Genomic DNA, 27,898 nt, shown 5'->3' on the forward strand with positions numbered 1-27,898 from the left:
TATGAGCGAAACGTCAACGCTACAATCACATCTCGATTGGTTCATTTTATCTCCTTTGTGGTGGTGTACAGAGGCAGAATTACAAAAATTGTCGCTCCTCAACTAAAACCCCTGGCAAAAATTATGGAATCTCCAGCCTCGGAGGATGTTCATTCAGTTGTTTAATTTTGTAGAAAAAAAAGCAGATCACAGACATGACACAAAACTAAAGTCATTTCAGATGGCAGTTTTCTGGCTTTAAGAAACACTATAAGAAATCAGGAAAAAAATTGTGGCAGTCAGTAACGGTTACTTTTTTAGACCAAGCAGAGGAAAAAAATATGGAATCACTCAATTCTGAGGAAAAAATTATGGAATCATGAAAAACAAAAGAAAGCTCCAACACATCACTAGTATTTTGTTGCACCACCTCTGGCTTTTATAAAGCTTGCAGTCTCTGAGGCATGGACTTAATGAGTGACAGACAGTACTCTTCATCAATCTGGCTCCAACTTTCTCTGATTGCTGTTGCCAGATCAGCTTTGCAGGTTGGAGCCTTGTCATAGACCATTTTCTTCAACTTCCACCAAAGATTTTCAATTGGATTAAGATCCGGACTATTTGCAGGCCATGACATTGACCCTATGTGTCTTTTTGCAAGGAATGTTTTCACAGTTTTTGCTCTATGGCAAGATGCATTATCATCTTGAAAAATGATTTCATCATCCCCAAACATCCTTTCAATTGATGGGATAAGAAAAGTGTCCAAAATATCAACGTAAACTTGTGCATTTATTGATGATGTAATGACAGCCTTCTCCCCAGTGCCTTTACCTGACATGCAGCCCCATATCATCACTGACTGTGGAAATTGACATGTTCTCTTCAGGCAGTCATCTTTATAAATCTCATTGGAACGGCACCAAACAAAAGTTCCAGCATCATCACCTTGCCCAATGCAGATTCGAGATTCATCACTGAATATGACTTTCATCCAGTCATCCACAGTCCACGATTGCTTTTCCTTAGCCCATTGTAACCTTGTTTTTTTCTGTTTAGGTGTTAATGATGGCTTTTGTTTAGCTTTTCTGTATGTAAATCCCATTTCCTTTAGGCGGTTTGTTATAGTTCGGTCACAGACGTTGACTCTAGTTTCCTCCCATTCGTTCCTCATTTGTTTTTCTTGTGCATTTTCGATTTTTGAGACATATTGCTTTAAGTTTTCTGTCTTGACGCTTTGATGTCTTCCTTGGTCTACCAGTATGTTTGCCTTTAACAACCTTCCCATGTTGTTTGTATTTGGTCCAGATTTTAGACACAGCTGACTGTGAACAACCAACATCTTTTGCAACATTGCGTGATGATTTACCCTCTTTTAAGAGTTTGATAATCCTCTCCTTTGTTTCAACTGACATCTCTCGTGTTGGAGCCATGATTCATGTCAGTCCACTTGGTGCAACAGCTCTCCAAGGTGTGATCACTCCTTTTTAGATGCAGACTAATGGGCAGATCTGATTTGATGCAGGTGTTAGTTTTGGGGATGAAAATTTACAGGGTGATTCCATAATTTATTCCTCAGAATTGAGTGATTCCATATTTTTTTCTCTCTGCTTGGTCTAAAAAAGTAACCGTTACTGACTGCCACAATTTTTTTTCCTGATTTCTTATAATGTTTCTTAAAGCCAGAAAGTTGCCATTTGAAATTACTTTAGTTTTGTGTCATGTCTGTGATCTGCTTTTATTTCTGCAAAATTAAACAACTGAATGAACATCCTCTGAGGCCGGTGATTCCATAATTTTTGCCAGGGGTTGTACTTATGAACCTGACTGCAGAATCAAAGTCCTCGACACACATCATTTGTGTGTCAATACAGTTAGAACACAATGGATTCTGCATATTTTGTTGTAGAAAGCAAGACAAAAAAAGCTAATAAGCCCAGCAGAATACGGATGACCTGATTCTTTAATGAGTCAGTCTGCTCCGGCAGGAAATGCTACTTTGATTTTCTCCGTGAAACGAGTAATGACCAAATTACTCTTTGTTTCTTTTGACTTGTGTTATTTGCATGGATTAACAATCTTTCACAACAATAGAGTAATAATGTTTTGTTTTTGTGGTGCCGATGCATATGAAGCGAACACAGCGGCACGCTTATGTTATTCGTCTCCCAAAGCGCCTTCATTTACTTTTCTCCATTTGATGTTTGAGTTGAATTAGGTTTCTTGATAAAACAGCAGAATTGCTGTGGTAGGTGGAGCGCGACTTCTGCACAGCTGATTTACATTGTGCAGTGTCGGTCTTGTTACACTAATACATGCTGACCACAAAAATCAATGTCTCTTCTGGATTGTACAGTAAATAATGCTTACAGTAGCCACAGTTCCAGTCAGGCTTCTTTTTTTTTGTCCTTTCTCCTACAGCATTATAGGTCTGGCTATACATTAAAAATGCTGTAAAACAATATTACACCTAAGCTCATGACATTGCACTGTTTGTGCAGCTCTTGGAGCTACCATTTAAATTCACTAGATGTGTTTTTTGTTTTTGTAGCTGGGATGCACCGAGGGTCTCAAAGTGAATTGTTGATGAATGTGAATTGCTATTCTGATGCCTTCTTCCTGTTGTTTTGTAGGGCGATGGGTTGCCTCTATCGAGAGCGTCTCGTGGGCCCAAGGTAGGAAGCAGAGTGGTGGTGTAACAGGAACAACACAACCATTTATTTTATTACCTCCACCAAGGAGGTTCTGTTTTTGCCTCGGGCTGTTTGTCTGTCTGTCTGTATTTCTGCTGACAGGATTACTCACAAAGTTTTGGTGAATGTTTTGTGTCAGTGTGTGTTTTGAGAGTGAAACAAAAGTGTTTGGATTTGGGAAAGATCCAGACCCACAGTCTGTGTCAGAGATTTCACTTTCACTTCCATTAAAACTGAGATGGGGTTTCTAAGCTGTTCATGTATCCACTGTAATGACTTCATTGTTGTGGATACATTCACCAGCAACGAAATCAAAAACCAACATAGGAGGCCCTTCAGAATAAGAGCACTAATGAAAAGTTTACAAAATAACATGGATTCTAAAATAAGACTGGAGCCATGACAGTACCCCACCCCCCACCATGGAGAACCAGACGCATACACTGTTGTCATTGCATGGGTTTTCTGTGCCTATATTTGCCTGCATTTATCAATGTCCAGTATGAATTTTAGCAAGATACCTAGTTGGAATCGGTCAACAATCACGATCAAGGGCTCAAAGTGACATGTCTGGCCCTGTATTAATATACATAAAAATGGCAAATTTTATGGAAATCAGTTCAGCTATTTTACTGTTACAGGGCTTGACTGTGTAATATTTTCGCTTCCTGCCTGATACTTTGAAATGTAGCCGTTATGTCCTTGTGCTCTCTGAGCACTTTTGACCGGGTTGTGATTTTGTTTACTGTCAGATTTAATCTCTTTTGCTCGTTAAGATTGTGGAAAAAGATCTCATAACCTACTGGCATAAAAAAAAAACACTCTGGATCAAGAACCAGTGAAGGTCAATATCCATAGAACACTCTCTGGGTGCAGTTCAGCCTTTTATCAGAGGAACCATTTCTTCACCAACTCAACACAACTTCACCAATGAACAAAACATTGACATGAAATTAAATAGTACATTTAAATTTAAGTTTACATAAGCAAAATAAATGTAGGCGTAACATAATATGTTTGATTCATGCTCCACAACCTCTAGCCATAGCCACAGTGTTGATTCATTGATTGACATTCTAGCGCTTCATCACACATCTCATAAAAGCTCCACAATCTGACTTCTGCAGTAACCCCTTTTTAGAGGTCTTATATTTCTTTAGCTTTTCTAATGTCTTTTTTTTTTCTGACTGTGTGTGTGGGTGTGTGTGTGTGCTATTTGGTCAGAGGTTTTTGTGTGCACCACCTTTGCTAACTCCTGTTCTACACCAGCGTACAGCATGTTTTGTCCTAACACCATCAAACGTGAAACTCCGGTGAAGTCCATGGGATAAGCAAAAACGGTGTCAGGGGCACATCACTGAACACGTTTATACTTCATTCCTTCTTGCCTACCTTCTGACTGTCCATATGCTGCAATATTGTTGCCTTCATCTTGTGGCAGTAGAAGGTAGAAACTGTTAAATTAACATTGTAGGGAGTGCATATATTTCCAGCCACAATAGTGTTAAATCAACCCTATTGCAGTGTAAATTAACTAGTAATGCTGATGAATGAGATTTAACACTTCAAGTTGATACAACACTACGAATGCATCCATCCATCCATCCATCCATTTTCTTCCGCTTTATCCGGAGTCGGGTTGCGGGGGCAGCAGCTCAAGCAAAGCCGCCCAGACCTCCCGATCCACACACACCTCCCCCAGCTCCTCTGGGGGAACCCCAAGGCGTTCCCAAGCCAGCCGAGAGACTCAGTCCCTCCAGCGTGTCCTGGGTCCCCCTGGGGCCTCCTCCCAATGGGACGCGCCAGGAACACCTCCCCAACGAGGCGTCCAGGGGGCATCCGAAAAAGATGCCCGAGCCACCTCTGACTCCTTTCGATGTGGAGGAGCAGCGGCTCGACTCCGAGCTCCTCCTGAGTTACCGAGCTCCTCACCCTATCTCTAAGGGAGCGCCCAGCCACCCTGTGGAGGAAACTCATCTCGGCCGCTTGTACTCGCGATCTCGTTCTTTCGGTCATGAGCCAGATCTCATGACCATAGGTGAGGATCGGAACGTAGATCGATCGGTAAATCGAGAGCTTTGCCCCCCTACTCAGCTCTCTCTTCACCACGACGGTCCGATACAGCGACTGCATCGCTGCACCGATCCATCTATCGATCTCACGCTCCATCCGTCCCTCACTCGTGAACAAGACCCCGAGATACTTAAACTCCTCCACTTGAGGCAAGGGCACTCCACCGACCTGAAGAGGGCAAAGCACCTTTTTCCGGTCGAGAACCATGGCCTCAGATTTGGAGGTGCTGATCTTCATCCCGGACGCTTCACACTCGGCTTCACACTCGGCTCGCACTCACATTACGAATGGATTGATTTAATACTACTTTGAATGGGAGCATTAAATTAACACTGCGAGGAGTACATGTTTCCATTCAGTAGTGTTAAATCCACTTTTTCACAGTGTAAATTAACTAGTAATGCTGATGAATTATATTTAACACTTCAAGTTGATACAACACTACGAATGGATTGATTTAATACTACTTTGAATGGGAGCGTTAAATTAACACTGCGGGGAGTGCATGTTTCCATTCAGTAGCGGGAGGAGTGGCTTAGAGTTACAGTAAAATAGTTTGCAATTGGTAAGTCAGTGAATGCATTATTGACAGTCACTGAAATAGGATGTTTCCCAGTTCTCACTCCAACACTGATGCATCTCGCACTCCCCATCAGAGGCACCTACTACATCATTAGAGATAGGATTTTATCAATGCCATTATCAATCCGATTCCTTATTGATTCTCTTATTAATACCTCCTCTGAATTTTCTGTGTACTAGAAATAGTCGTTACAGCTTTTCTACGTCAAAAACATTTTATTGAGTCTTAAAGTAAATAAATATGAAATTAGTCACTGGATCCTTGATCTCTGGACATAAATAAAATCTGTACATGGTGGATCCTAGATCTCTGGACAGAAATAGAAATAAAGAAATTCTGTAGTTTTTGTCAAAAGCATTTCCTTTCAGATATTGAGACAAATATAACTCCATAGACTCTGAGCTGAATTCTTGCAGCCGGCTGCGCTGCACATCAACACCAATGTAATTCATAATGAACGGAGGACGTCTCGTTTTGGTCTGTTGTAGTTTGTTGTCTTTATTCCATCATTTGGAAGAGGTGTTGTTTGATTTAAAACGGCAATTCGCTTAGATGTTATTGATTCCGACTGGACTTTCTAACTCAGCAGAGAGAGGTGCAGTGTTTGGAGCTGTACGAACGGAGCGGTGGACAATTCTCCTTTCTTGCCCACAACAAGACAAGAGTCCCAGTTAGTGACTTTAATCTGCATAAAAGTGACTCGCGATTGACATTTTAAATGGCTTTGAGAGGGGTTAAGAAGCAAACTTTCTGCTTCTGAAAAGCAGCGAAGCAATGAACCGACGAAAAAGCTGAGCACTGCTTTGTTGCTTCAAGCAGAGCCGCTGCAGAAGTGGTTAATTGCAGAAGCTGTAGCGGGTCTGCAATCCACGCAGAGAAATGATCATTTTCCCAATAAACACCCTCAAAAACAACGGCCGCTCCGAAGGACAGGTAAGGGAATCATTAAGCTAAAAGGCTATTGATGTCGTGGATTGAATGATTTCTTAACAATTCTTGAAAAGAATCAGTTTTCGATACCCAACCCCATGCATCATGTAAGCAAGTTTAAGAGTTGAAAACATCCAAAGTAGACTGTGTGACGGAGGCCAACAGGAGTCGCTGTGCATATGATCGTCCATAGGCCTCACTCCCCTGACAGCCAAAGGATACTCTGGCCGCTCAGACCAAAGTCTGGGTTTTTAGCCAGCTCGTCAGAGTGTCCACCTCCCATGCCGGAGATTGAGTTTGTGTCCTGAGGGGAACAAGTGGGAGGCGTCAAAACACAACCCAATGCAGAGCAAGCCACTACAACTGCACACATGTCAATGCAGCTTAATTACAATTAGAAACAAAGTAGCATGAATTCGTTACACCCCTGTTATTGCTCCTAATTCTGTCAGCACCGACACACATTGACGTGGCCAATACGTCATTCACAATTAGTGGCATGTCAAGCCATTTGCAGCTCCTTTCCGTTTAAATGAAACATCAACATTTTTTGGAGATGTGAAGATCTTTTTAAGGAGTTCCTCCACAGTGTCTATGGAATACGTTTGGCTGCAAACATTATTACCACTTGTGAAAACAACTGGCGCAAGCTTGATGAAATGTGACAAAATAATGACGGTACTGTGCAGGTTTACTAAGAATTTGGGATGTTTGTTTTTGTCAGGGTGAGCGAGGCGTCCCAGGATTGCCAGGAGAACATGGTGAAAAAGGTGAACCAGGGCAGCGGGTCCCAGGTCCCCCTGTGAGTATCACGATGATGTCTTCACTTGTAATTGACATTACAAAAATACATTTCTGGTCACAGTCTGTTCTGTACAAGGGGAATAAAACAGGAAGGGGTCCTCTTTCAATACTATGAACAGTGTTCATTAAATGCACTAGGAGCGCTGGTCATGTCTGTGACTTACTGCTGTACTACACTCTCCCTTCATCATGTATGCTCTCAGTGATTAGATTGTGGGTGGGTGCGATTTTATTTTTGAAATGTAGGGCTGTTGTAGACAGACAATCAATAGAGCAAGAGGTGTTTCACACAATTCTCTTATTGAAGCCAAAGTGTTAACAGAGCATGTTTTAACAAGATGTATGATGTCTTCCTAGGGCCCCACTGGACCCCCAGGAAAACCAGGAATTGAGGTTTGTGGAACATGTGCACCACTCAAAGAATATATTTGCAGTCAACATTTTTCCCCTTATTCATGGCCAGTTGTCATTTTTATTTTTGTAAAAAATAAAAATACTGGCAGCTTGTGTAGGTTTTTTTTATTATTATTATTCATTCATATGCATGTTTCTTTAGGGTCCTCGTGGAACTCCGGGTTTATCCGGCGTTCCCGGAGCTCCAGGAAGAGAGGTGAGTGAATCCGTCTGTCCCGCATTTCAGAAAAAATGGTGGTTAGAGGCATTTGGAAATGTAATGAAAAACAAACCAATATGATATATAACCCCCCCCACACACACACACACACACACACACACACACACAGACACAAAGTCAAGCTGAGAAGGGTGTCAAAGCAGAATTATTAGGTTGTTAATTAATTTCTTTGTCATGATTAAAGGGTCCGCCTGGTAAACCAGGCCCACCAGGACCTCCTGGACCTCCTGGAGAACCGGTAAGGAAATTCTATTTGTTCATTTGCAGTTTAGCATACAAATTAGTTGAGCTTTAATTAAAAATAATTATTCAGAGCACAGCCAAAGTTTGATCATTAACAGTCCTGCAACACTATTCATAAAGGTGTTGGAGTGTATGACAAAAAAAGTCCATTGATGGCTTTATGAAGTTATAAAGGGAGTGCTAAAAACATGCAGTTATGTTTATATCACAGCATTGCAAATTTTGCAGTTTAACATCACTAGTGCAGTGCCCGTAGAAAGTTTGTATTCCTGTAGAAAATTGGGAGCTTAAATAGATTTCTCATGGATGGTCGTATGAGGTTGTGTTTGAAGGTGGGATGTACAAAGAGGTGTACTTATGTTATATTATTATTTGAATGTAGTATTTCATATTGTTTTTTAAAAAAATCAGCTTATCATTTATATGAAAATAAAAGGATTCCTATTAAACAGGTTATTAGAAAAGACTCAGATAAAATTAAACAGAACAGAATATTTGAAACAGCAAATCCAGTATCCCACCTCCTGAACACAGTTTATTTAAACTTGCACTCACAACAAATATAAGATTTTATTCAGCTTATGTACTTACTGAAACATTGTACAAATAGTGGAAAATTTGTTGGTGTTAGCAAAAACAGATTTTGGCTAACGTCTCCTTGTTGTCAAAGTAAAACTCAATCGCAAGGAATTCTGACAGCATGTGTTTCACAGTAAAAATATGTGGCGGTATGCTGGCATTAAATGTTTTATAGTGAAATGGTGCGAGCAACATGAACTACATGAAATCTATTCAAAAAGCAAAATTATTTCCTTTACAGGCTTGTAAAATTATCTCATAATGTGATGTTTTGAGACTTTGTCAAGATACAGTTCTGCTGTAAAAAAAAAAAAAAAGTCAAACAGACTATTTGGAAAATATCAACATTTTGCAGTTTGACATTGACTGTGTCCACGTTTTACTGATGTGCTCTTTCTCCCCAGACGGCGTTGCCAATTGTTGGAGACATGGGAGCTTTACTTAAGGTACGATCTCATAAAACACAAACTGGAGCTCATCAAAAGCAATATTCACACAGGTGGCCGGCTATTATTAATTAAATGACTGATGATTTCATTATCTTATTGCCACAAAATGCTGTCAGAATGGAGAAAAAAATGAAAGCTCTTGAGTGCCCCCATCAGGATGTCTGTAGGAACTGTTGAAAAAACATTATTTATCTATCTATCTACCTGTGTGTGTGTGTGTGTGTGTGTGTGTGTGTGTGTGTGTGTGTGTGTGTGTGTGTGTGTGTGTGTGTGTGTGTGTGTGTGTGTGTGTGTGTGTGTGTGTGTGTGTGTACAAGTATGTATGTATGTATGTATATATAAAATGTATTTATTTATTTGTCCATAGTGGGTCACTCCTCCTTTTTGTTCTACATGCATTAAATTTACTGCAGATGTAACCTTTTTGCGCAAGTGATACAAATGCTGTATTAACTAGCCCAGAGTAATCTCTTAATTATTCTGTGTCACAGTATAAAACTGACTGAAGCTCCATATGTAACTGTCAATTCTTCAAAACTGATATCGGTATATATTTGATCCCGCTGTGTTGAAATATATAACACTTTGCACATTATAATTTTATCCAATCACTCTGAAATTCTGTGTGCACTATTTTAAGAAGCTATAAATACTGTACAGTCGCTTCTATAAGTATTGGAATGCCAAAGCCAATGCTTCTCTGTGCCACTCCACCATAGAGCTGTTGAGTCATAGGTACAGATGGCTATACCTGGGTGCCTTAGTGGTTTCCCTCAAGACTCTCCTTGTTGCACAATCACTCAGTTTGTAAGAACTGCCTATTCCAGACATTTTTATTTCTTCATGATTAAGGAATATTAAGGCCAAGGCATAATCAGAGACTTGAAAATGATCAAGTATCCATCCCCTGGCTTGTTTAACGAAAACTGGCTGTAAAAGTGATGGGTGTTAAAAAGGAATCCCTATGTAGTTTTATGTATTATGTAGTCTGTCCAAATATTTGTGGGCTGTGAAAATGGAGATATTATGTATATACGAGGTCTGTTAGAAAAGTATCCGACCTTATTATTTTTTTTAAAAACCATATGGATTTGAATCACGTGTGATTACATCAGCCAAGCTTGAACCCTCGTGGGCATGCGAGAGTTTTTTCACACCTGTCGGTGACGTCATTCGCCTGTGAGCACGCCTTGTGGAAGAAGTGGTCCATCCCCCTCGTCGGATTTTCATTGTCTGAGAAGTTGCTGAGAGACTGGTGCTGTGCTTGATCAGAATTTTTTCAAAAACTGTGAGGCACATCCGAGTGGACACCATTCGAGAAATTCAGCTGGTTTTCTGTGAAAATTTTAACGGCTGATGAGAGATTTTGGATTGTTTCTATCGCTGTAAGGACTTCCCACGGAGTGGGACCCGAGGCAACGTCGTCATCCTGTTTCAAGCTGAAAACCTCCAAATTTAAGCCTCTGTAGACCCAGGACATCATGAGAAAACAGAGAACTTTCAGAAGAGGTCGGAATCAGCAGTTTATCCGGACATTCCACTGTTAAAGGAGATTTTTTTAATGAAAGACGTGCGGACGGATTGGTGCGTCGGCTCGCAGCTGGTGCGGCGCGCCCGCCACAGGAAAAACAGCTCCGTTGGAAGCCTTAAGGACAAGTTGGAACATGCCTCAGATACTCACTCAACTGAAAGCCACCAAAAGCCGCCTGGATTTTACAAATGGTTATCAACATGGAGGTGTTTTTCCTGTGGCGGACGCGCCACGCCGGCTGCGAGCCGACGCGCCAATCCGTCCGCACGTCTTTCATTAAAAAAAATCTCCTTTAACAGTGGAATGTCCGGATAAACTGCTGATTCTGACCTCTTCTGAAAGTTCTCTGTTCTCTCACGACGTCCTGGGTCAACAGAGGCTTAAATTTGGAGGTTTTCAGCTTGAAACAGGATGACGACATCGCCTCGGAGCGCTGCGCGACGTCCCGCTCCGTGGGAAGTCCTTACAGCGATAGAAACAATCCAAAATCTCTCATCAGCCGTTAAAATTTTCACAGAAAACCAGCTGAATTTCTCGAATGGTGTCCACTCGGATGTGCCTCACAGTTTTTGAAAAAATTTTGGTCAAGCACAGCGCCAGTCTCTCAGCAACTTCTCAGACAATGAAAATCCGACGAGGGGGCTGGACCACTCCTTCCACAAGGCGTGCTCACAGGCGAATGACGTCACCGACAGGCGTGAAAAAACTCATGCATGCGCACGAGGGGTCAAGCTTGGCTGATGTAATCACACGTGATTCAAATCCATATAGTTTTTTTAAAAATAAAACTGTCGGTTTCTTTTCTAATAGACCTCGTAAATGTCCAATGGTCCAATAAATGGTTAATGCACTGTTTTTGTGAAATTCCATGAATTAAAACTACAAGCACATGTTTACTTTCAACTCCACTGTGGTGGATTCAATTCAGAATTGAATTGAGAATGATTCTTTCAGTTCAGTTCTTGAATTTGAATTGACATTTGTCCTGAAGTAGCAAACGGGATGCAGAACTGCAATTCTGCATTTCTGAATTTTGCACAGTCCTGGTCTACAGATGCAAAATAATAAAACTTGTCACTGTCCAAATTCTAATGGGCTTGACTGTTAGATGTTTGAGTATGAGGAGGGTTTATCCCGAAAACCTTTCAGCAGAATATGCATGTGTATGTTCATAAATTTAAGTTTCTTGATGATTTAAAAACACTATTTTCAGAGGTTTTGTTGTTATGGTTTTAGAATCTCAGAAAATGTTCAAAACGTTTTCTTGTAAAATTGTGGTTCTTTTTCACACACCTTAGAGAATACAGTATGTTTTTCTCTTGAATTTGCTACTTTAATCTGAGGTTTTTGTGACAATATTAATCACCTCCCCAGCTCCATTTTTTTTTCCTACTAAACTGTTGTGCAATCAAAAATCCAAGCTTAGTAAAATACCTCCTACAATCCTACAACAAATGTTTATACAGGATTGTTACTGCTGAAATTTTCTCAGAACATATAAAAATAACTCCTGTAGACATGAGTGGAATTCAGTTTTCAAGCTGAGACAGACTGCTTGAAGTATGCCCTCATCCACTTCCAATAACTGGTAGAGAGCAAAATTCACTTCAGACCCTGGTTATATTTTTGGGTTGAAGAGCTGTTGGGAGCTGTCAATCTCTCTAAGCTGGGTAGTGGTCGTAGAACTTACTTGGCCTTATTTAAAGAAGCTGAGGCAAGTAAAACAAGCATCAGTCACCCCATCCTCTTTACGACCCTTTTGTCACCCAACTTTGAGAATTTATTTTCTATTCTTATGCAGTAGATAATGAAGTAATTAGGATGAATGTGATGTGGAGATGTTCATCTTTGTGTCAAACCTTAGTTTTTTTCCGCGTTACCTCTTATGTCCTTTTTTCCATTCATTCACACAGTGGTACCTTAATGCAGTACTGGACATGTTTAGACATGTTCACTTTCAATAGACAGAAGATATTTCACTCACACGACGGCCTCACAATCCTATCTATTAACATGATTCAAATATGGTAAAAGCATTACTATACTCAGTCACGGCATTACAATGCTCAGTCATGTTAGATCTACAGTAGTGTTCAGAATAATAGTAGTGCTATGTGACTAAAAAGATTAATCCAGGTTTTGAGTATATTTCTTATTGTTACATGGGAAACAAGGTACCAGTAGATTCAGTAGATTCTCACAAATCCAACAAGACCAAGCATGCATGATATGCACACTCTTAAGGCTATGAAATTGGGCTATTAGTAAAAAAAAAAAAAAGTAGAAAAGGGGGTGTTCACAATAATAGTAGTGTGGCATTCAGTCAGTGAGTTTGTCAGTTTTGTGGAACAAACAGGTGTGAATCAGGTGTCCCCTATTTAAGGATGAAGCCAGCACCTGTTGAACATGCTTTTCTCTTTGAAAGCCTGAGGAAAATGGGATGTTCAAGACATTGTTCAGAAGAACAGTGTAGTTTGATTAAAAAGTTGATTGGAGAGGGGAAAACTTATACGCAGGTGCAAAAAATTATAGGCTGTTCATCTACAATGATCTCAAATGCTTTAAAATGGACAAAAAAAAACCAGAGACGCGTGGAAGAAAATGGAAAACAACCATCAAAATGGATAGAAGAATAACCAGAATGGCAAAGGCTCACCCATTGATCAGCTCCAGGATAATCAAAGACAGTCTGGAGTTACATGTAAGTGCTGTGACAGTTAGAAGACGCTTGTGTGAAGCTAATTTATTTGCAAGAATCCCCCACAAAGTCACTCTGTTAAATAAAAGACGTGCAGAAGAGATTACAATTTGCCAAAGAACACATCAACTGGCCTAAAGAGAAATGGAGGAATATTTTGTGGACTGATGAGAGTAAAATTGTTCTTTTTGGGTCCAAGGGCCGCAGACAGTTTGTGAGACGACCCCCAAACTCTGAATTCAAGCCACAGTTCACAGTGAAGACAGTGAAGCATGGTGGTGCAAGCATCATGATATGGACATGTTTCTCCTACTATGGTGTTGGGCCTTATATCGCATACCAGGTATCATGGATCAGTTTGAATGTCAAAATACTTGAAGAGGTCATGTTGCCTTATGCTGAAGAGGACATGCCCTTGAAATGGGTGTTTCAACAAGACAATGACCCCAAGCACACTAGTAAACAAACAAAATCTTGGTTCCAAACCAACAAAATTAATGCCTCGCAGATGTGAAGAAATCATGAAAAACTGTGGTTATACAACTAAATACTAGTTTAGTGATTCACAGGATTGCTAAAAAAGCAGTTTGAACATAATAGTTTTGAGTTTGTAGCGTCAACAGCAGATGCTACTGTTAATTGTGAACACCCCCTTTTCTATTTCTTTTTTTTTTTACTAATAGCCCAATTTCATTGCCTTAAGAGTGTGCATATCATGAATGCTTGGCCTTGTTGGATTTGTGAGAATCTACTGAATCTACTGGTACCTTGTTTCCCTTGTAACAATAAGAAATATACTCAAAACCTGGATTAATCTTTTCAGTCACATAGCACTACTATTATTCTGAACACTACTGTATCTGTTTATTTGTTATTAGATTTGATTTTTTACTATATGAAGTATTTACTATGCTTAAATGGTTATATTTTTAGTGAGGTTTAGTTATCTGTTTGAGTATGTATGTCAACTGAAGTGGTTTTATCAGAAACAAAGGAGTTAGGTTCTACCAAATACTGAATAATTGTGTGCTGAAGTCAAGGGTCAGGGTTTCCCCTCTATCTATGCGAGCCAGTAAGTTTAGGTGCTGCGGGAATAAAACCCACCCACTGTATTGCCTACATTGTCCTTTATAAAAACCATTTGTTGGCTTTGTTTGGAGTCTCTCACAAGATGGAGCCCCTGTGTGGGCTGTGTCTCTGAGGACCCAGGCCTGTTTCTCGGCATGACTTTGACTAAATTCAAACTGAGGAATACTTCAACTTTGTAGCTGGAAGGGACAGTATTACAATAAGAACCGGGTAGGATTAACAGTCACATGACAACTTTGACCTGGATGTCCACCTTCTTTAATATTGACAGAAAGCTTGAGAAATACAATGGAGAGCTGGACCTTAACCCTCAAGCAACCAAATGGGGTCATTTATGACCCCGGGCATATATTTTTGTGCACCACTTTTCTAATTTTAATCAGAAAAATGTTTCCTACCATGAATTTGTCAATCTATTTGTCCTGCATTTTTTCATAGAATTTTGCAAGGATTGGCTGATCCGTATGGCAAGTATAATCCAAACTTGTGCTGGGTCACTTATGACCCCGGGAAGATTGAGATTTTCAACATTATAGCTTCAGATGGAATTGTCATTTGCCAACTCTAATCATTATATTTTACTGTTTTGCGGGGAAGCATGGCCAACAGACCTCAAATAGCAAGATTTACAGCTGCACAAGCATTGAGACTGATTCTTAATGCCCAGGGTGATTATGAAAAGGATGGTGGACAAATATATTAGAGAGTCTAATAAATATGAAGAACCCCAAAACAATCATTTATAGAAGTAATCCAATATAACAGTCAATGGGGTCATAAAGATCATATTAGTCACTAGAATAACTTGAAGGTTAATGGTCATATGTATACATGTAGAATTGGGATGTCAAGGTTACATGGTTTGACCAGTATTACCAGAGAAATAAACAGTAAATGGATTGTATTTATATAGCGCTTTTCCATTTGCAACAGACGCTCAAAGCGCTGAACAATAATGCCTCACATTCACCCCGATGTGATGCTGCAGGCATACAAGGTACTCAAGACACACCAGGAGCAACTACCGGATTAAGGACCTTGCCCAAGGGTCATTAGTGATTTTTCCGGTCAGACTGGGATTTGAACCAAGGATCCCTTGGTGTCAAGCCCAACATACAGTACATTTTAATCATGAACCTTGAACTGTCATACATTGTCAGATTTTCTTTTCTTTTGATTGCATTATACAGTACACTTAATTATTAGGACTTCATGCAGTTTAAGTCTGATCATGAAAATAAGTACCTCGCATAATCTTTATTACATATTGCTACATTCCAGTGATCATTTTCATTCACCCCCTCCTTCACCATACTTTTCCATTCATCATTCTGTTAGACAGTTTACTGTCTCATTAGCGCTGGTTTGTGGCACTCTAAAAACATTTACACGCTAGAGACAAACAATCAGTGCTATTAATTCACAAATTCATGATATTTTTCAAACTAACACCTTGTCAGCTGAGTTTTTCCTATCAATGATGAAGTATATATACTTTTATTTTTTTAAATTTTTTGCATCATGCTCAAATGTTCTAACATTTTGCCAGTGAATTTAAGCATCAGGCCAAACAAAGTGCAGTTGCAAAATAAATGAATGATTCATATTTAGTTTAATTGTTTTGCCTCACACAGACTGTCATTTGTTGACCAGCAGCACCTGTGTCTGAACTCGGTCTGAATATTATGATAAAGCTCTCATTACAATTGTGAAGCCATTTCATTCTCTGCGCTCTGGTTTCTTCAGCAGTGTTGAATTCACCCATTTGTTAAGGACGAAGTCACTCAATTTTCCATCCATCCATTTTCTCTACCCCTTACTCCAATTAAGGGTCACGGGGGGCTGGAGCCTCTCCCAGCAGTCATAGGGTGTGAGGCAGGGTACATCCTGAACAAGACGCCAGTCTGTCGCAGGGCCTCAATATTAATATTTCATATTAAATTTCACTTACCGTGACTGCTCTGCCTCCAGAGCGACGTGGTAATGGTTAGTGCTGTCTTCCTCACATAGTCCAAAAATGTGCAGAACTGGTTAGCTGATGTGGATGAACTGACTGTATAGGTGTGAAGGTGATTCATTGTCTGACATGTCTTGCGTATACCCTGCCTCCCACTTTTATTTTATTCATCCATATTTTCAACACCTTAGTGTCAGTTAATTAAAACACGGCATTTAGAAGATTGCAGTGCTTCACATCCACCAGCTATAAAGATACAGCAGTTGTATCAATTTATTGTAATATGAAATAGAAAGATAATTTTCTGTACTGATAAGATGTTTAACATTGTGTGTGTGGGTTTGTGTGTGTGAAGCCTAAACAGTTGTATGGGAGTACACACACTTGTGAGTAGTTTCATACACATATTCTGACATTTTTGATGGTCAAAAATGTGGATATTGCCTAATTTTTAAACATTGCTTAATTTCATTGCATAATGTCATTGACATGAGAGTCTGATACATTACCTTCCCTCACGAGAGCCTCAATCTATAGATTAATGCCAAAAACTGTGCTTCTGTTTCTCACGCAGCCCCTGAAATATGGTCATTAATGTGTTTTAGATTATGCCCTCTGATTTGACCTTGATCTTTGTCCTATGACATTGACATGACATGTTTTGTGAGATGAAGGAGCACTGAGTTGGTCCACCAAGTTTGGTTGAAATTGCTATTTGACATTTAAAGATATCGCCATATATTTGAGGTGATGACCTCTGATTTGAGCTTGACTTTTTCCTGTGAACTTAGGATAGTCCATTGAGTTTACTCACCAAATTTGATTGTAATTGTTTATTGTGCTTTGAAGACATCACCACAGACACAAACAGACAATCAAACAAACAAACAGACATGGCAGTTGTCTTTGTTTTGAAGGTATTGGCATGGACAGACAGAAAAACAGACATTCCATGATGTGATTGACATCAGAGGTCTGATACATTTGTTAGCCCCAGGAAAGCAGACGTCTATGAAAGAAATCCATATTTCAGTATCTCATATAGTTTGAGATATGATCATCAATGTGTTTCAGACAGTGACCTCTGTTTTGACCTTGGCCTTTGACTTATGACCTTGACATGACCTCCATTGCAAGAGGATGGTCCACTGAATTTATCCACCAAATGTGATTGAAATTGTTAATTGTGTTTTGAAGCCATAACCACAGAAGTCCAAACAGACAAACGTAGCAATTATAAGTTTTATTATTTGTTATTTCGGTTTAATTAAAGGGCAGATGAGATCAAGTGGTTAGTGCAGTTGCTCCCAAGCAGAAGGTTCCCAGTTCAAGACCATGCAGGCACAGTGTCAATGTAATGTAGAGTTATGTCAGAAAGGGACTCCTGTGTGAAACTTGTGCTAAATTAACATTCAGATCTGTAGTGGTGACCCTGAGTGAAAACGGAGAAGCTGAAAGAAGTTGTGTTTTTTGGTTTATTTAAATTTACTCTTGGAAGATGTACAAATATTAATGATACAGAAACTGTGATCCGTTTTCTTTTGGTTTCTAATTTAAAGCCGCTTGTAACTGCGTTAGCTCCCTCTAACCGAGAGCTCTTGCTTCCCTCCTGTTAGCTGCAGTACTAGACTGGATCGGGGACAATGATATTTAAGATTCTCACCTAAATGTCATACTGAATAAGTCTGACAAAGTTCAACACTCACCTAATCGAGACACTCTTGGTGGGTTCACATTATTTCTGCTCTGCAGACATTTAGAGAACACTTTGTGTCAGTTGGGGTCGAGTCCTCCACCCTGGGGATGTAACATAATAGGGTAAAAATGCAGTGCTCCAGCTCAAGTTGATAAGATGAAATCTTATCTGTGCCTCAACTTTTGCTTTTTTTTTTTTTTACACTTGGGTCTGTGCTGGCAGAATTCCTGCAGTGTGTGCCAGGGAAGAGTCCCAGGGCTGCTTTGGCAGAAGGGAGATAAGGGGGCTCCTGGAGCACCAGGAGTGGACGGCGTTTTGGGAGAAAAGGTAATAGTCCCTCACCGGTATTACTATGAGCAGGATAGACTTATGGCCATAGGTTTACATCCACCTTGACTCAAAATTTAACTCAGATTTCTCCAATTCTGCAGATCTTAGAATGTAACCAAACAAATCACGTTAAGACTTTTTATTCAAAATAATGATCATGCAAATTTGTTTCCATATTTGTTACAACATCACATTTTCAGTGGGTCAAAACTTTAAAATATATTCAGTTAGGTTTTGCCTCATCCCTTTCCCAGAAATTCAAGAAGAAAAGTCAAATTTGTAGTAATAGACAGCAGCCTTTTAGGCATGGTGATGGAGGGCTCCCTTAATGGTAGATAATGACACATTTGTGCGTGATGCCTCAAGCTCTGTCGCCAGTTCATCTTCGGATGGTAATTTGGGCCTTGTTCCAGAATAATGTAAAGTCCATATGTTGTCGGTATTCTTTCATTTTTGTATTGTTGCAAGAAGTACCTTAAATTTCTTTCTAGGGTATACCTTCACTCAGGAAGAACCTGAGTTGTGGCGATTCCCATTTTTTTTCCAGATGTCTTAGATTAGTTCTTCAGCAAATGCATTTGGCTAATGTGAACCAACTGAAATAGAACTAATGCGTTAAGATCAAGCTACTGAGAGACGAGTTTCAGAAGACATAGCCTTTTAAGTTTGATCCAGTTCAAGGCCTACTGGAGCAGATCAAAAATCTTTAGTGTACTGAAAAAATCCCCATATTCTTGTAGCGTGAAGTAGATGAGAATCTATGACTCCACCCACAGGCCACTCTTTAGGCAAAGCCAGTAGCCATTTACAGTTGAGTAGACTGGGACAATGCAGATGAAATTTCTTGTCCAAAAAACAGACTGGTAATCTCAAATTATCATACCTGGAAGCAAGGCTTTGAACCGGTTTGTGAAACGAAAACCAGAAACTTTTGGTATTTTGTGTTGGGAAGGTGTCGTAGCACGGACCCACAACAGGGGGCGCAAAGGAACGGACAATGAGTAAGCCAAAAGGTAACAATTTAATGTTGTGACAATACACAACTAAATACAGAAAATCTGCAAAGTCAATTAACACCAGGTGACGTGTGGGCAGGCTCGAAGATAGGAGACCCCGATGAGAGAGAGGCCGCGTCCCACACGGCTTCCACCACCAACGGCCTGAAGAACACCGGAGCCGCCAAGTCCCGAATCCCCAGGTGACCTCTGTCTTCGACTGTCGACCCTGGTACTGCTGGCAAAAAGCAGAAACAAGATGAATGAGTGTAAGTCTTTACACTCAGTGGTTCTCGGTCTGTACACCGTTAGGAGGGGGAACCTCCACCTCCGAATCACACACTCGTGCAACGCCTGTGTAACCACTTATCTGTCCAGAGAGTAAGGCGCAGTCGTCGTCGTAATCTCCGCCACTCCAAATAAGGCTCCGTCCACAGGAATAGGGCTGCAAATAACACAATGTGTCAGTCAGCAGAGAATTACCTCACGGTAGTCGATTTCTCGGCGGGGAGGTGGAGTTGCAGTCCGGCTTTAGTAGTGGCGTAGATGAGTGACAGCTGGTGTGATGAGTGACAGCTGTCACTTCCTCTGGATCTGGCGCCCTCTCGTGCTTGGAGCCCGCACTCCAAGCAGGGCGCCCTCTGGTGGTAGTGGGCCAGCAGTACCTCCTCTTCAGCGGCCCACACAACATTTTGCTAGGAATGAAAAGAAACCAGAAACTTTATATTTTTTTTATGTTCCAGAAAAGAATTATTTTAAAACAATGATAATCGGTCAAAACCATTATTTTTTTCATTCTTGAAAAGGTTTCAGTTTACAATGACCCAGTGAGGTTCAATTCTTGTCGTGCACTTATTTTGGTTGTTGTTGGTGGGATAAAGCACCGTGTCCTGTGTTTCAGGCTGAGAAACACACACGGAGCAGACAAACATCAAGGGACATCTTTAAGAACACTGCTTGTATTGGCGTTATTATGCCAATACATACAATTGGGGGGGGGGTTATGAAATTGGTTTTAGAGATGACGGATGCCTGAATGGAGCACTGTGATGACCGACTTTTTTTAAAAAGCTGTGCTTCTTCAGTAATTTCCACGATAAGAAAACAATGTCATGTTTTCAGTCAGTCTTGACTAAAATGTCAATTAGTTTCAGTCCTAAATTAGTCATCTGAATTGTTTTGGTTTTAGTGTAGTTTTAGTTGAATAAATATAGGATAAACCTTTAAATCTTACAATGTTTCGTCAACTAAAACTAGACGAAAAATAAACCAAAATATGCCCTCAAAATTAATACTGGTTTGGAAAATTTCTTTTGTACTATTGCTGCTGCTGCTATATAATAAATTAACATCTGTCTTGAAGAGTCAGGTGGGTTGGAGTCTCTGTTGCATTGGTAATGGGGAAATAATTGAAAACTTCAGTTAACGCTGCTCACAAACTTTATTATAATGAATCCAGTAATATAATAAAGTGCAAATTACCTCATTTGGATAACTGAGTTCAAATGAAGTAATGAATATGCAATACTATAAATAAAGACATATTTAGAGTTTACAAGTTGGCTTATCAATACAGTTAGCCATAATCATGGCAATTATTGTAGTAATTCAAAAGCATGTTAAAATTGATTATATCAGTTTCTGTAATCTGTAATTTCTGCTATCTTTTTTATTGTTTAATAAGGCAGTTAACTTGGTATATATGAACAACTGACACCCTGAAAATCTGACATACTGAACAAAAGCAGAAATAAAACTCTTGTCGTTTTACCATTATTTTTAAATAACTTTATATGGAAATGAAGTAAACATTGTAAAAGACCAGTATTGTTTGATAACATGAAATGTGTGGACTTGGGAAAAACTGAGTTTGCAAGTTTTTAGCCAAGCTGGACATAACCTTTTGGCCTTAACTACACCACCTCATATTGTAGGGTGACCAAATGTCCTGTTTTCCCAGGACATGTCCTGTTTTCAAGTCTTGTCCTGCACATCTTTTTTTTTTTTTTTTGAAAGTGATGAAATTGTTCTGGTTTACATTGTTGTTCATCATGGAGCATCTTTGAGTCATCTACGAGTATCATTTGTGATACCGGGCCGAGTGTCCTGGTTTTCGGTAATCAAAATATGGTCACCCTATCATATTGGAGGTTTGATTGCACATTAAAACCTTTGCATGCACATATGCTCAGTTCTATTTCATTTCTCCTGACCGCCAGAGGGCGGTGCTTTAGCACTTGGATAACTACATGTGCGCAGCACAGAGGTCGAGAATATATACCAACAAAGTCACACCATTGAATGTGACCTGGGTGACGTCACTGGTTGTCTTTATATACCAGACGCACCCAGCGCTCGCTTCTTTTCTACCTTCTCGCATTCTTAGAGGTTGAGAACGCATTTAGCTGCCATTGCCGCTCTCGCTTGTAGCCTCGCAACCCACCTTCGGTTGGAGCTACGTGCACTGCACACGTCCTCCAGAGGCTGCGAGACACGGCTTCACCATTTTTTGTATTCTTTGACGCCTGTCGTGAGTACACCTTCCTAAACGCCGGGTGCGCGCCTTGCCGCTGCCCTGCTGGATATTTTCCTCTGTGCACATTAGCTGTGTTGTTTCGATGAAAGCTGGCTATTTGTTTAGTTGTGTCGCTAACCCCGTTAACTACGTGGTAGTGTGTGTATCAGAACCAGTATAGTGTACTGTGTTGGGCTTGCCGTGAGTGTTTTCCACTCCTTGAAGTACTTTGTCTGCACTGCCGCAATTTGCTAAGTTTAACAGCTCCGCTAGCAGCTAGTGTTGTCGTCGTTGCTCTAAGTGACTTAGCACTTGGGCTTTGAGTTTTTTCGGCTGTGTGCATCGTGTTATTACTGTGGCTGTGAGTGTTTCACGCTCCAGGCCTTGTATTAGCTTTTACACTGTGAGTGTTTCAAGCTCCGTGCCTCGTGTCGAGTCTGCGGCTGTGAGTGCCTCACGCTCCGTGCCTCGTGTCAAGTCGACGGCTGTGAGTGTCTCACGCTCCGTGCCTCGTGTCAAGTCGACGGCTGTGAGTGCTTCACGCTCCGTGCCTCGTGTCAAGTCGACGGCTGTGAGTGCTTCACGCTCCGTGCCTCGTGTCAAGCCGACGGCTGTGAGTGCTTCACGCTCCGTGCCTCGTGTCAAGTCGACGGCTGTGAGTGCTTCACGCTCCGTGCCTCGTGTCAAGTCGACGGCTGTGAGTGCTTCACGCTCCGTGCCTCGTGTCAAGTCGACGGCTGTGAGTGCTTCACGCTCCGTGCCTCGTGTCAAGCCGTCGGCTGTGAGTGCTTCACGCTCCGTGCCTCGTGTTACTATTTACACTGCGTGTGATTCACGCTTTGTCTTTCCATTTGTAACCATCAGGGCTTGCGTTAGCCATCTGCACACAGTCCACAATGTTGACAGGGTCTTTGTTGCATGGCTGTAGTACCTGTTTGGCTCCCTTGAGCCCAGATGATGGACATATGTTTTGCCCCTCCTGTCTTGGGATCGGACACCTGAGGGAAGCCCTGACTGGCGATGCCTGCCTTAATTGTGCCAGCATGCCACTGGCAGAGAGATCTGCTAGACTTGTGGCATTGGAAAGTGGAATATCTAGTGCGACTTTGGCCTCCAGCCCCAGGAAGGACCCAAAGCGCCATAAACGCCCACATGTAGGAGCCCCTTCTGCTAAGAAGGTTACTCATGACCATGCTTTGGCTGAAAAGGTCGAAACGTTGACTTCTGAGTTTGCTCAGATTAAGTCCTTGCTTCTGAATCTACAGCCTAAGGATGCAGTGACAGTTCCTGCTGTCCCTAATGAGGCTGATCAGACCAATGTAGTTACTCAGCAGGAGGACGATGTCGTGTCTATTGCTGCAACTGATTCTTTGTACATGACAAGTGATATAAACTGTGTGGAGGATGAGGATGAGAAGAGTCTTTCTCCAAGCCATTCATTAGTGGGCTCTCATACCTCCGAGGCAGAGTCCATGCCGCAAACCAAACCTGGACTATCCTTTGTCAAGCAAGCTGTTCAGTTGGCTTTATCCAGGCTTGGGGTTGACAATCCCCCTGCGGAAACCACCGCTTCAAGTGCCTTTTTCAAAGTCATTCAGAAGCCTGAGTTCAACGTTCCAGTTTCACAACCATATATCGAGGAGCTCCACCAATGTTGGGCGGACCCCAAATCATTGACCCATCTATCACAGGACTGCAGAGCCTTTAGCTCTATGTGTGATTCAGCGCAGTATGGTCTGAACCGTATGCCCGCCGTTGACAGCATTATTGCGAACCTGGTTGTGGCTCCAGCTGATGCTGCTCGGCCGGATGCCCGCTGCCCACGCCCTCAGTGTAGGGTCACTGATGACCTCCTCACCAAAAGCTATGACATAGCTGCTCGCATCGGTCACCTAGGCAACTCACTGTCCCATTTAGCCCTTGCCCTCTCAAAGTCTTTGAGGGAGGCAGAGGTTGATGATGCTACGCAAAGTCTTAGTGATGCCTCACTCCAAACCTTTGCTTATATGTCCAGAGAGCTTGGCAGACTGATGTCAACCCTTACCATCACTAGACGTCAGGTATGGCTTGCGCAGTCCCCCCTTTCCGAATCCTGCAGAGGCACACTCCGTTCGCTGCCGGTTCTTCCAGGCCAAGTATTTGGACCTGCGGCCCAGCAAACTTTAGAGCGTGCTGTCAAGGCTAGTAAATCTCGGCAACAGTTTGTTGACCTACACCGGTCTTCCAGACCTCAGCCAGTCAGACGTGCTACAGCTTTTCACTCTACATCCAGGCTTCCGCCGACTCCCAGAGCTGCATGTGCTTTTGCAGTTGAGAGCCAGCTCTCCCAGCAGCCTGCCTTTCGTGAGCCTACGGGCAGACCCCCGAGAACTGAACGGTTTCGCAGAGCTTCCAGTAATCGCGCCCAGAGGTCCTCAGGGATGCGAGGCAGAGGTGGTCAGGTCTGACTGCCAATGTTTGGCCCCCAGCCGTTTTTCACGAAATCAACTCAGCCACTGGGAGGCTCAAGTTCAAGACCCATGGGTCATTTCAACCTTGTTCGAAGGTTACAGAATTCAGTTCGGATGTCGTCCTCCAAAGTTCAATGGGGTGAGGATGACTGTTGTTTCCAACTCGGTGCAGTCTGCTGCCCTACAACAGGAGATTTTGGAACTCCTGGAGTAGGGGGCCATAGAGCCAGTTCACAGATCAGACCAGCTCAGGGGGTTCTATTCAATTTACTTCCTTGTTCCAAAGAAGGATGGCGGCTTTCGTCCTATCCTCGATCTCCGACGTCTGAATCGTTATATCAAAGTGCTGCAGTTTCACATGCTCTGCACAGTAGACGTCCTTCAAACTATCACACCAGGAGACTGGTTCACAAGTGTCGACTTAAAAGACGCCTATTTCCATGTGCCAGTGGTGCCTCATCACAGGCAGTTTCTCCGCTTTGCTTTCGAAGGTCAGGCATACCAGTTCAGGGTGCTTCCTTTTGGCCTGTCTCTTGCCCCTCATACATTTACCAGATGTATGGCTGCAGCACTAGCCCCACTGCAAGCTCTTGGATTAAGAATCCTACCCTACTTAGACGATTGGCTTGTCTGCGCTCCGACTCAGGAGCAGGCGCACAACGACACAGCTCTTCTACTGAACCATGTCTCTCATTTAGGACTCACAGTGAACTTTGCAAAGAGTTCTCTTGTTCCCAGTCAACAAACGACCTTCATCGGCATTGCCATCAACTCCCTGACTATGACTGCATCGCCATCCCCGCAGAGAGTGGACGATGTAATTCGTCTCGTCTCACACATTCAACGGGCTGTGACGCTGCCTTTTGGTTTGCTGCTCCGGTTGATGGGCAAATTGACTGCACTGTCGCTAGTGGTACCTTTGGGACTTCTGTTCTTACATCCCCTACAGATTTGGATCAACAACCTAGGCCTCAACTCAAAGTTGCATCAGCACAGGCTTGTACGACTCTCCAACCAGTGCCTTCTGCACCTCAAACCCTGGGGGAACGTGGACTTCATCTGCAAGGGTGTCCCTCTAGGCTCTGTTCCTTCTCGCCGAGAGGTGGTTGTTACAGATGCATCACTCAAAGTTTGGGGGGTCGTGTGGAATCACAGGATGGTGAGGGGTGTCTGGAGTCCCCAGGAGAGACTCCAACACATAAACATGCTGGAGCTTTGCGCTGTGCGACTGGCTCTCAAGCATTTCCTCCCAGCCCTGAGAGGAAGACATGTTCTTGTCCGGTCGGACAACACGTCAACAGTCTATCACATAAACCATCAGGGGGGCACCAGGTCCAATCACTCATTGGCAGAAACTCAGAAGCTTCTCTTATGGGCGTTGCCTCGCCTTCAGAGTGTCAGAGCAGTTCATCTGTCCGGTGTACAGAACAGCTCAGCGGATTTACTCTCCAGACAGAAACCACCACCGGGAGAGTGGAGACTGAACCCGATTGTGGTCCAAATGATCTGGCAGAAATATGGTGTAGCGGAAGTGGACCTTTTCGCTTCAAGCACCTCGACACATTGCCCACGATGGTACTCCCTCTTGGAACCAGACAGCCCGCTGGGGCAGGATGCATTGGCTCACCTGTGGCCGGATTGCCTCCTTTATGCCTTCCCTCCTCTCCCGCTGCTGATGTTGACACTGCACAGGATAGATCAGAGCAGCTACAGGGTGCTGCTGGTTGCTCCATTCTGGCCTGGGAGGATTTGGTTTCCCATGATTTACAAACTCCTCGAGGGAGAACCTTGGGCTCTCCTGGAGAGGAAGGATTTGTTGTCACAGCTACAGGGGAGGATTTGGCACCCTCACCCAGAACGCCTTCAACTGTATGTGTGGCCATTGAGGGGCCAGACTCCTTGTTAAGTTCTTGTGACCAGGCTGTTGTTCAGACTATCCTTAATTCACGTGCTGCTTCTACCAGGGCTTTGTATGACAACAGATGGAAGCTGTTTGCGCAGTAGTGTGAGAAACAAAAGTTAGACCCGGAGCATTGCCCTGTGCCTATTCTCCTCAAATATTTACAAGAACTGCTGGAGAAAGGACTTTCTGTCGCTACCTTGAAGGTTTATGTTGCTGCAATCTCTGCCCGGCACGTCTGCATTGATGGCTGGTCAGTGGGTTCACACCTTTTAGTGTGTCGTTTTTGAAAGGTGCTCTACGTTTGCGGCCTCCAAGGCTTGCACGCGTACCTTCATGGGACCTTCCTCTAGTCCTGGAAGGTTTAAGCTTATCCCCTTTCGAACCAGTTGAAAGTGCTGATCTTAAATGGGTGTCAGTGAAGACTGCCTTTCTACTTGCACTGTCTTCGGCTAAGCGGGTGGGAGAGCTCCATGCCCTATCAGTCGCTGGGGACTGTTTGCGATGGAATTCTGACGGATCTGGGGTTACTCTGTGGCTAATCCGTCCTTTTTACCCAAGAGAATTTCAACTTTTCATGTTAACCAGCCAGTTTCCTTGGCTGTGTATGTCCCGCATTCTGATCCAGGATTATCTGTTTCAGGTTCTCTGTGTCCTGTCCGAATGTTGAAGCAGTACATTAGTGCGACTGCCGGGATCCGGAAAACAGATGCCTTGTTTGTGTGTTACGGTGATCACAAAAGAGGCTGTGCTGTCTCAAAGCAGCGACTCTTGCATTGGGTCGTGGATGCCATTTTACAAGTATACAGGTCCAGAGGTCTTCAGCCTCCTAAGGTTACGTGCCATTCCACCACAGGGGTGTCCACCTCCTGGGCTACACTGAGAGGTGTCCCTTTGAGTGATATTTGTGCTGCTGCTACGTGGGCTTCGTCCTGTACCTTCGCCCGCTATTACAGACTGAATGTGGCCGCTCCTCTTGCGGTGACTTCGGCGGTGTTGTCTGCCTCCACTCCCCACTGCTGATGCGAGGTGAGTGTGACTCTTTGTGACCTTGTTGGTATTAAGTCATCCAGGTGCTAAAGCACCGCCCTCTGGCGGTCAGGAGGAATGAAATAGAACGAGAGTTACGAATGTAACTATGGTTCTGTGAATTCCGGATGACCGCCAGAGTTGCTTGTCACTCAGAGTCTTGCGAGTTCATTCCGAAAAGAAGCGAGCACTGGGTGCGTCTGGTATAGAAAGACAACCAGTGATGTCACCCAGGTCACATTCAGTGGTGTGACTTTGTTGGTATATATTCTCGACCTCTGTGCTGCGCACATGTAGTTATCCAGGTGCTAAAGTACTGCCCTCTGGCGGTCATCCGGAATTCATAGAACCGTAGTTACATTCGTAACTCTCGTTTTCTCTACTGTTGTCCAAACAGGGTGATCCAGGTGTGAGAGGCCCTATGGGTCACCCCGGGAAAGAAGGCCCAAAGGTAAGCAGGAAAATATCAGGCATAAACACATATAAACATTTTAGATTTGTGTAAATCCAAATGTATTATCGAGCTTCTCAGCAAGAGGAAGTATAAAAATGGCATGTTATAGAAAAGTGTTTTTTTTTTTTTTATCCCACATATCCATATTTTTGTTTTGGATTTCCATGAATACAATGTTGGATTATCCCTGGAAGACTAACCAGCTGTTCTGCACTTCACATTATTCCATTGCTCTCTTCTGTTCCTGCAGCAGAAGTTGTTTCTATGGATACAGTGTTGTATCTCAG

At 42.5% G+C, this 27,898-nt stretch overlaps 1 protein-coding gene across 1 annotated transcript in view; it reads left to right on the forward strand.

Moving 5' to 3' along the window:
- LOC117522962 (collagen alpha-1(XIX) chain-like) overlaps nt 1-27,898 on the forward strand; it is a 256,577-nt gene that overhangs the window by 107,782 nt on the left and 120,897 nt on the right. Inside the window, exons 13-20 of the mRNA XM_034184381.1 lie at nt 2,613-2,654; nt 6,983-7,060; nt 7,420-7,455; nt 7,619-7,672; nt 7,881-7,934; nt 8,923-8,964; nt 18,161-18,265; nt 27,555-27,608. Coding sequence (XP_034040272.1) covers nt 2,613-2,654; nt 6,983-7,060; nt 7,420-7,455; nt 7,619-7,672; nt 7,881-7,934; nt 8,923-8,964; nt 18,161-18,265; nt 27,555-27,608 — 465 coding nt within the window. The remainder of the gene's footprint in view (nt 1-2,612; nt 2,655-6,982; nt 7,061-7,419; nt 7,456-7,618; nt 7,673-7,880; nt 7,935-8,922; nt 8,965-18,160; nt 18,266-27,554; nt 27,609-27,898) is intronic.

Source organism: Thalassophryne amazonica, chromosome 13 (assembly GCF_902500255.1).
Source record: "Thalassophryne amazonica chromosome 13, fThaAma1.1, whole genome shotgun sequence".
Taxonomy (NCBI): domain Eukaryota; kingdom Metazoa; phylum Chordata; class Actinopteri; order Batrachoidiformes; family Batrachoididae; genus Thalassophryne; species Thalassophryne amazonica.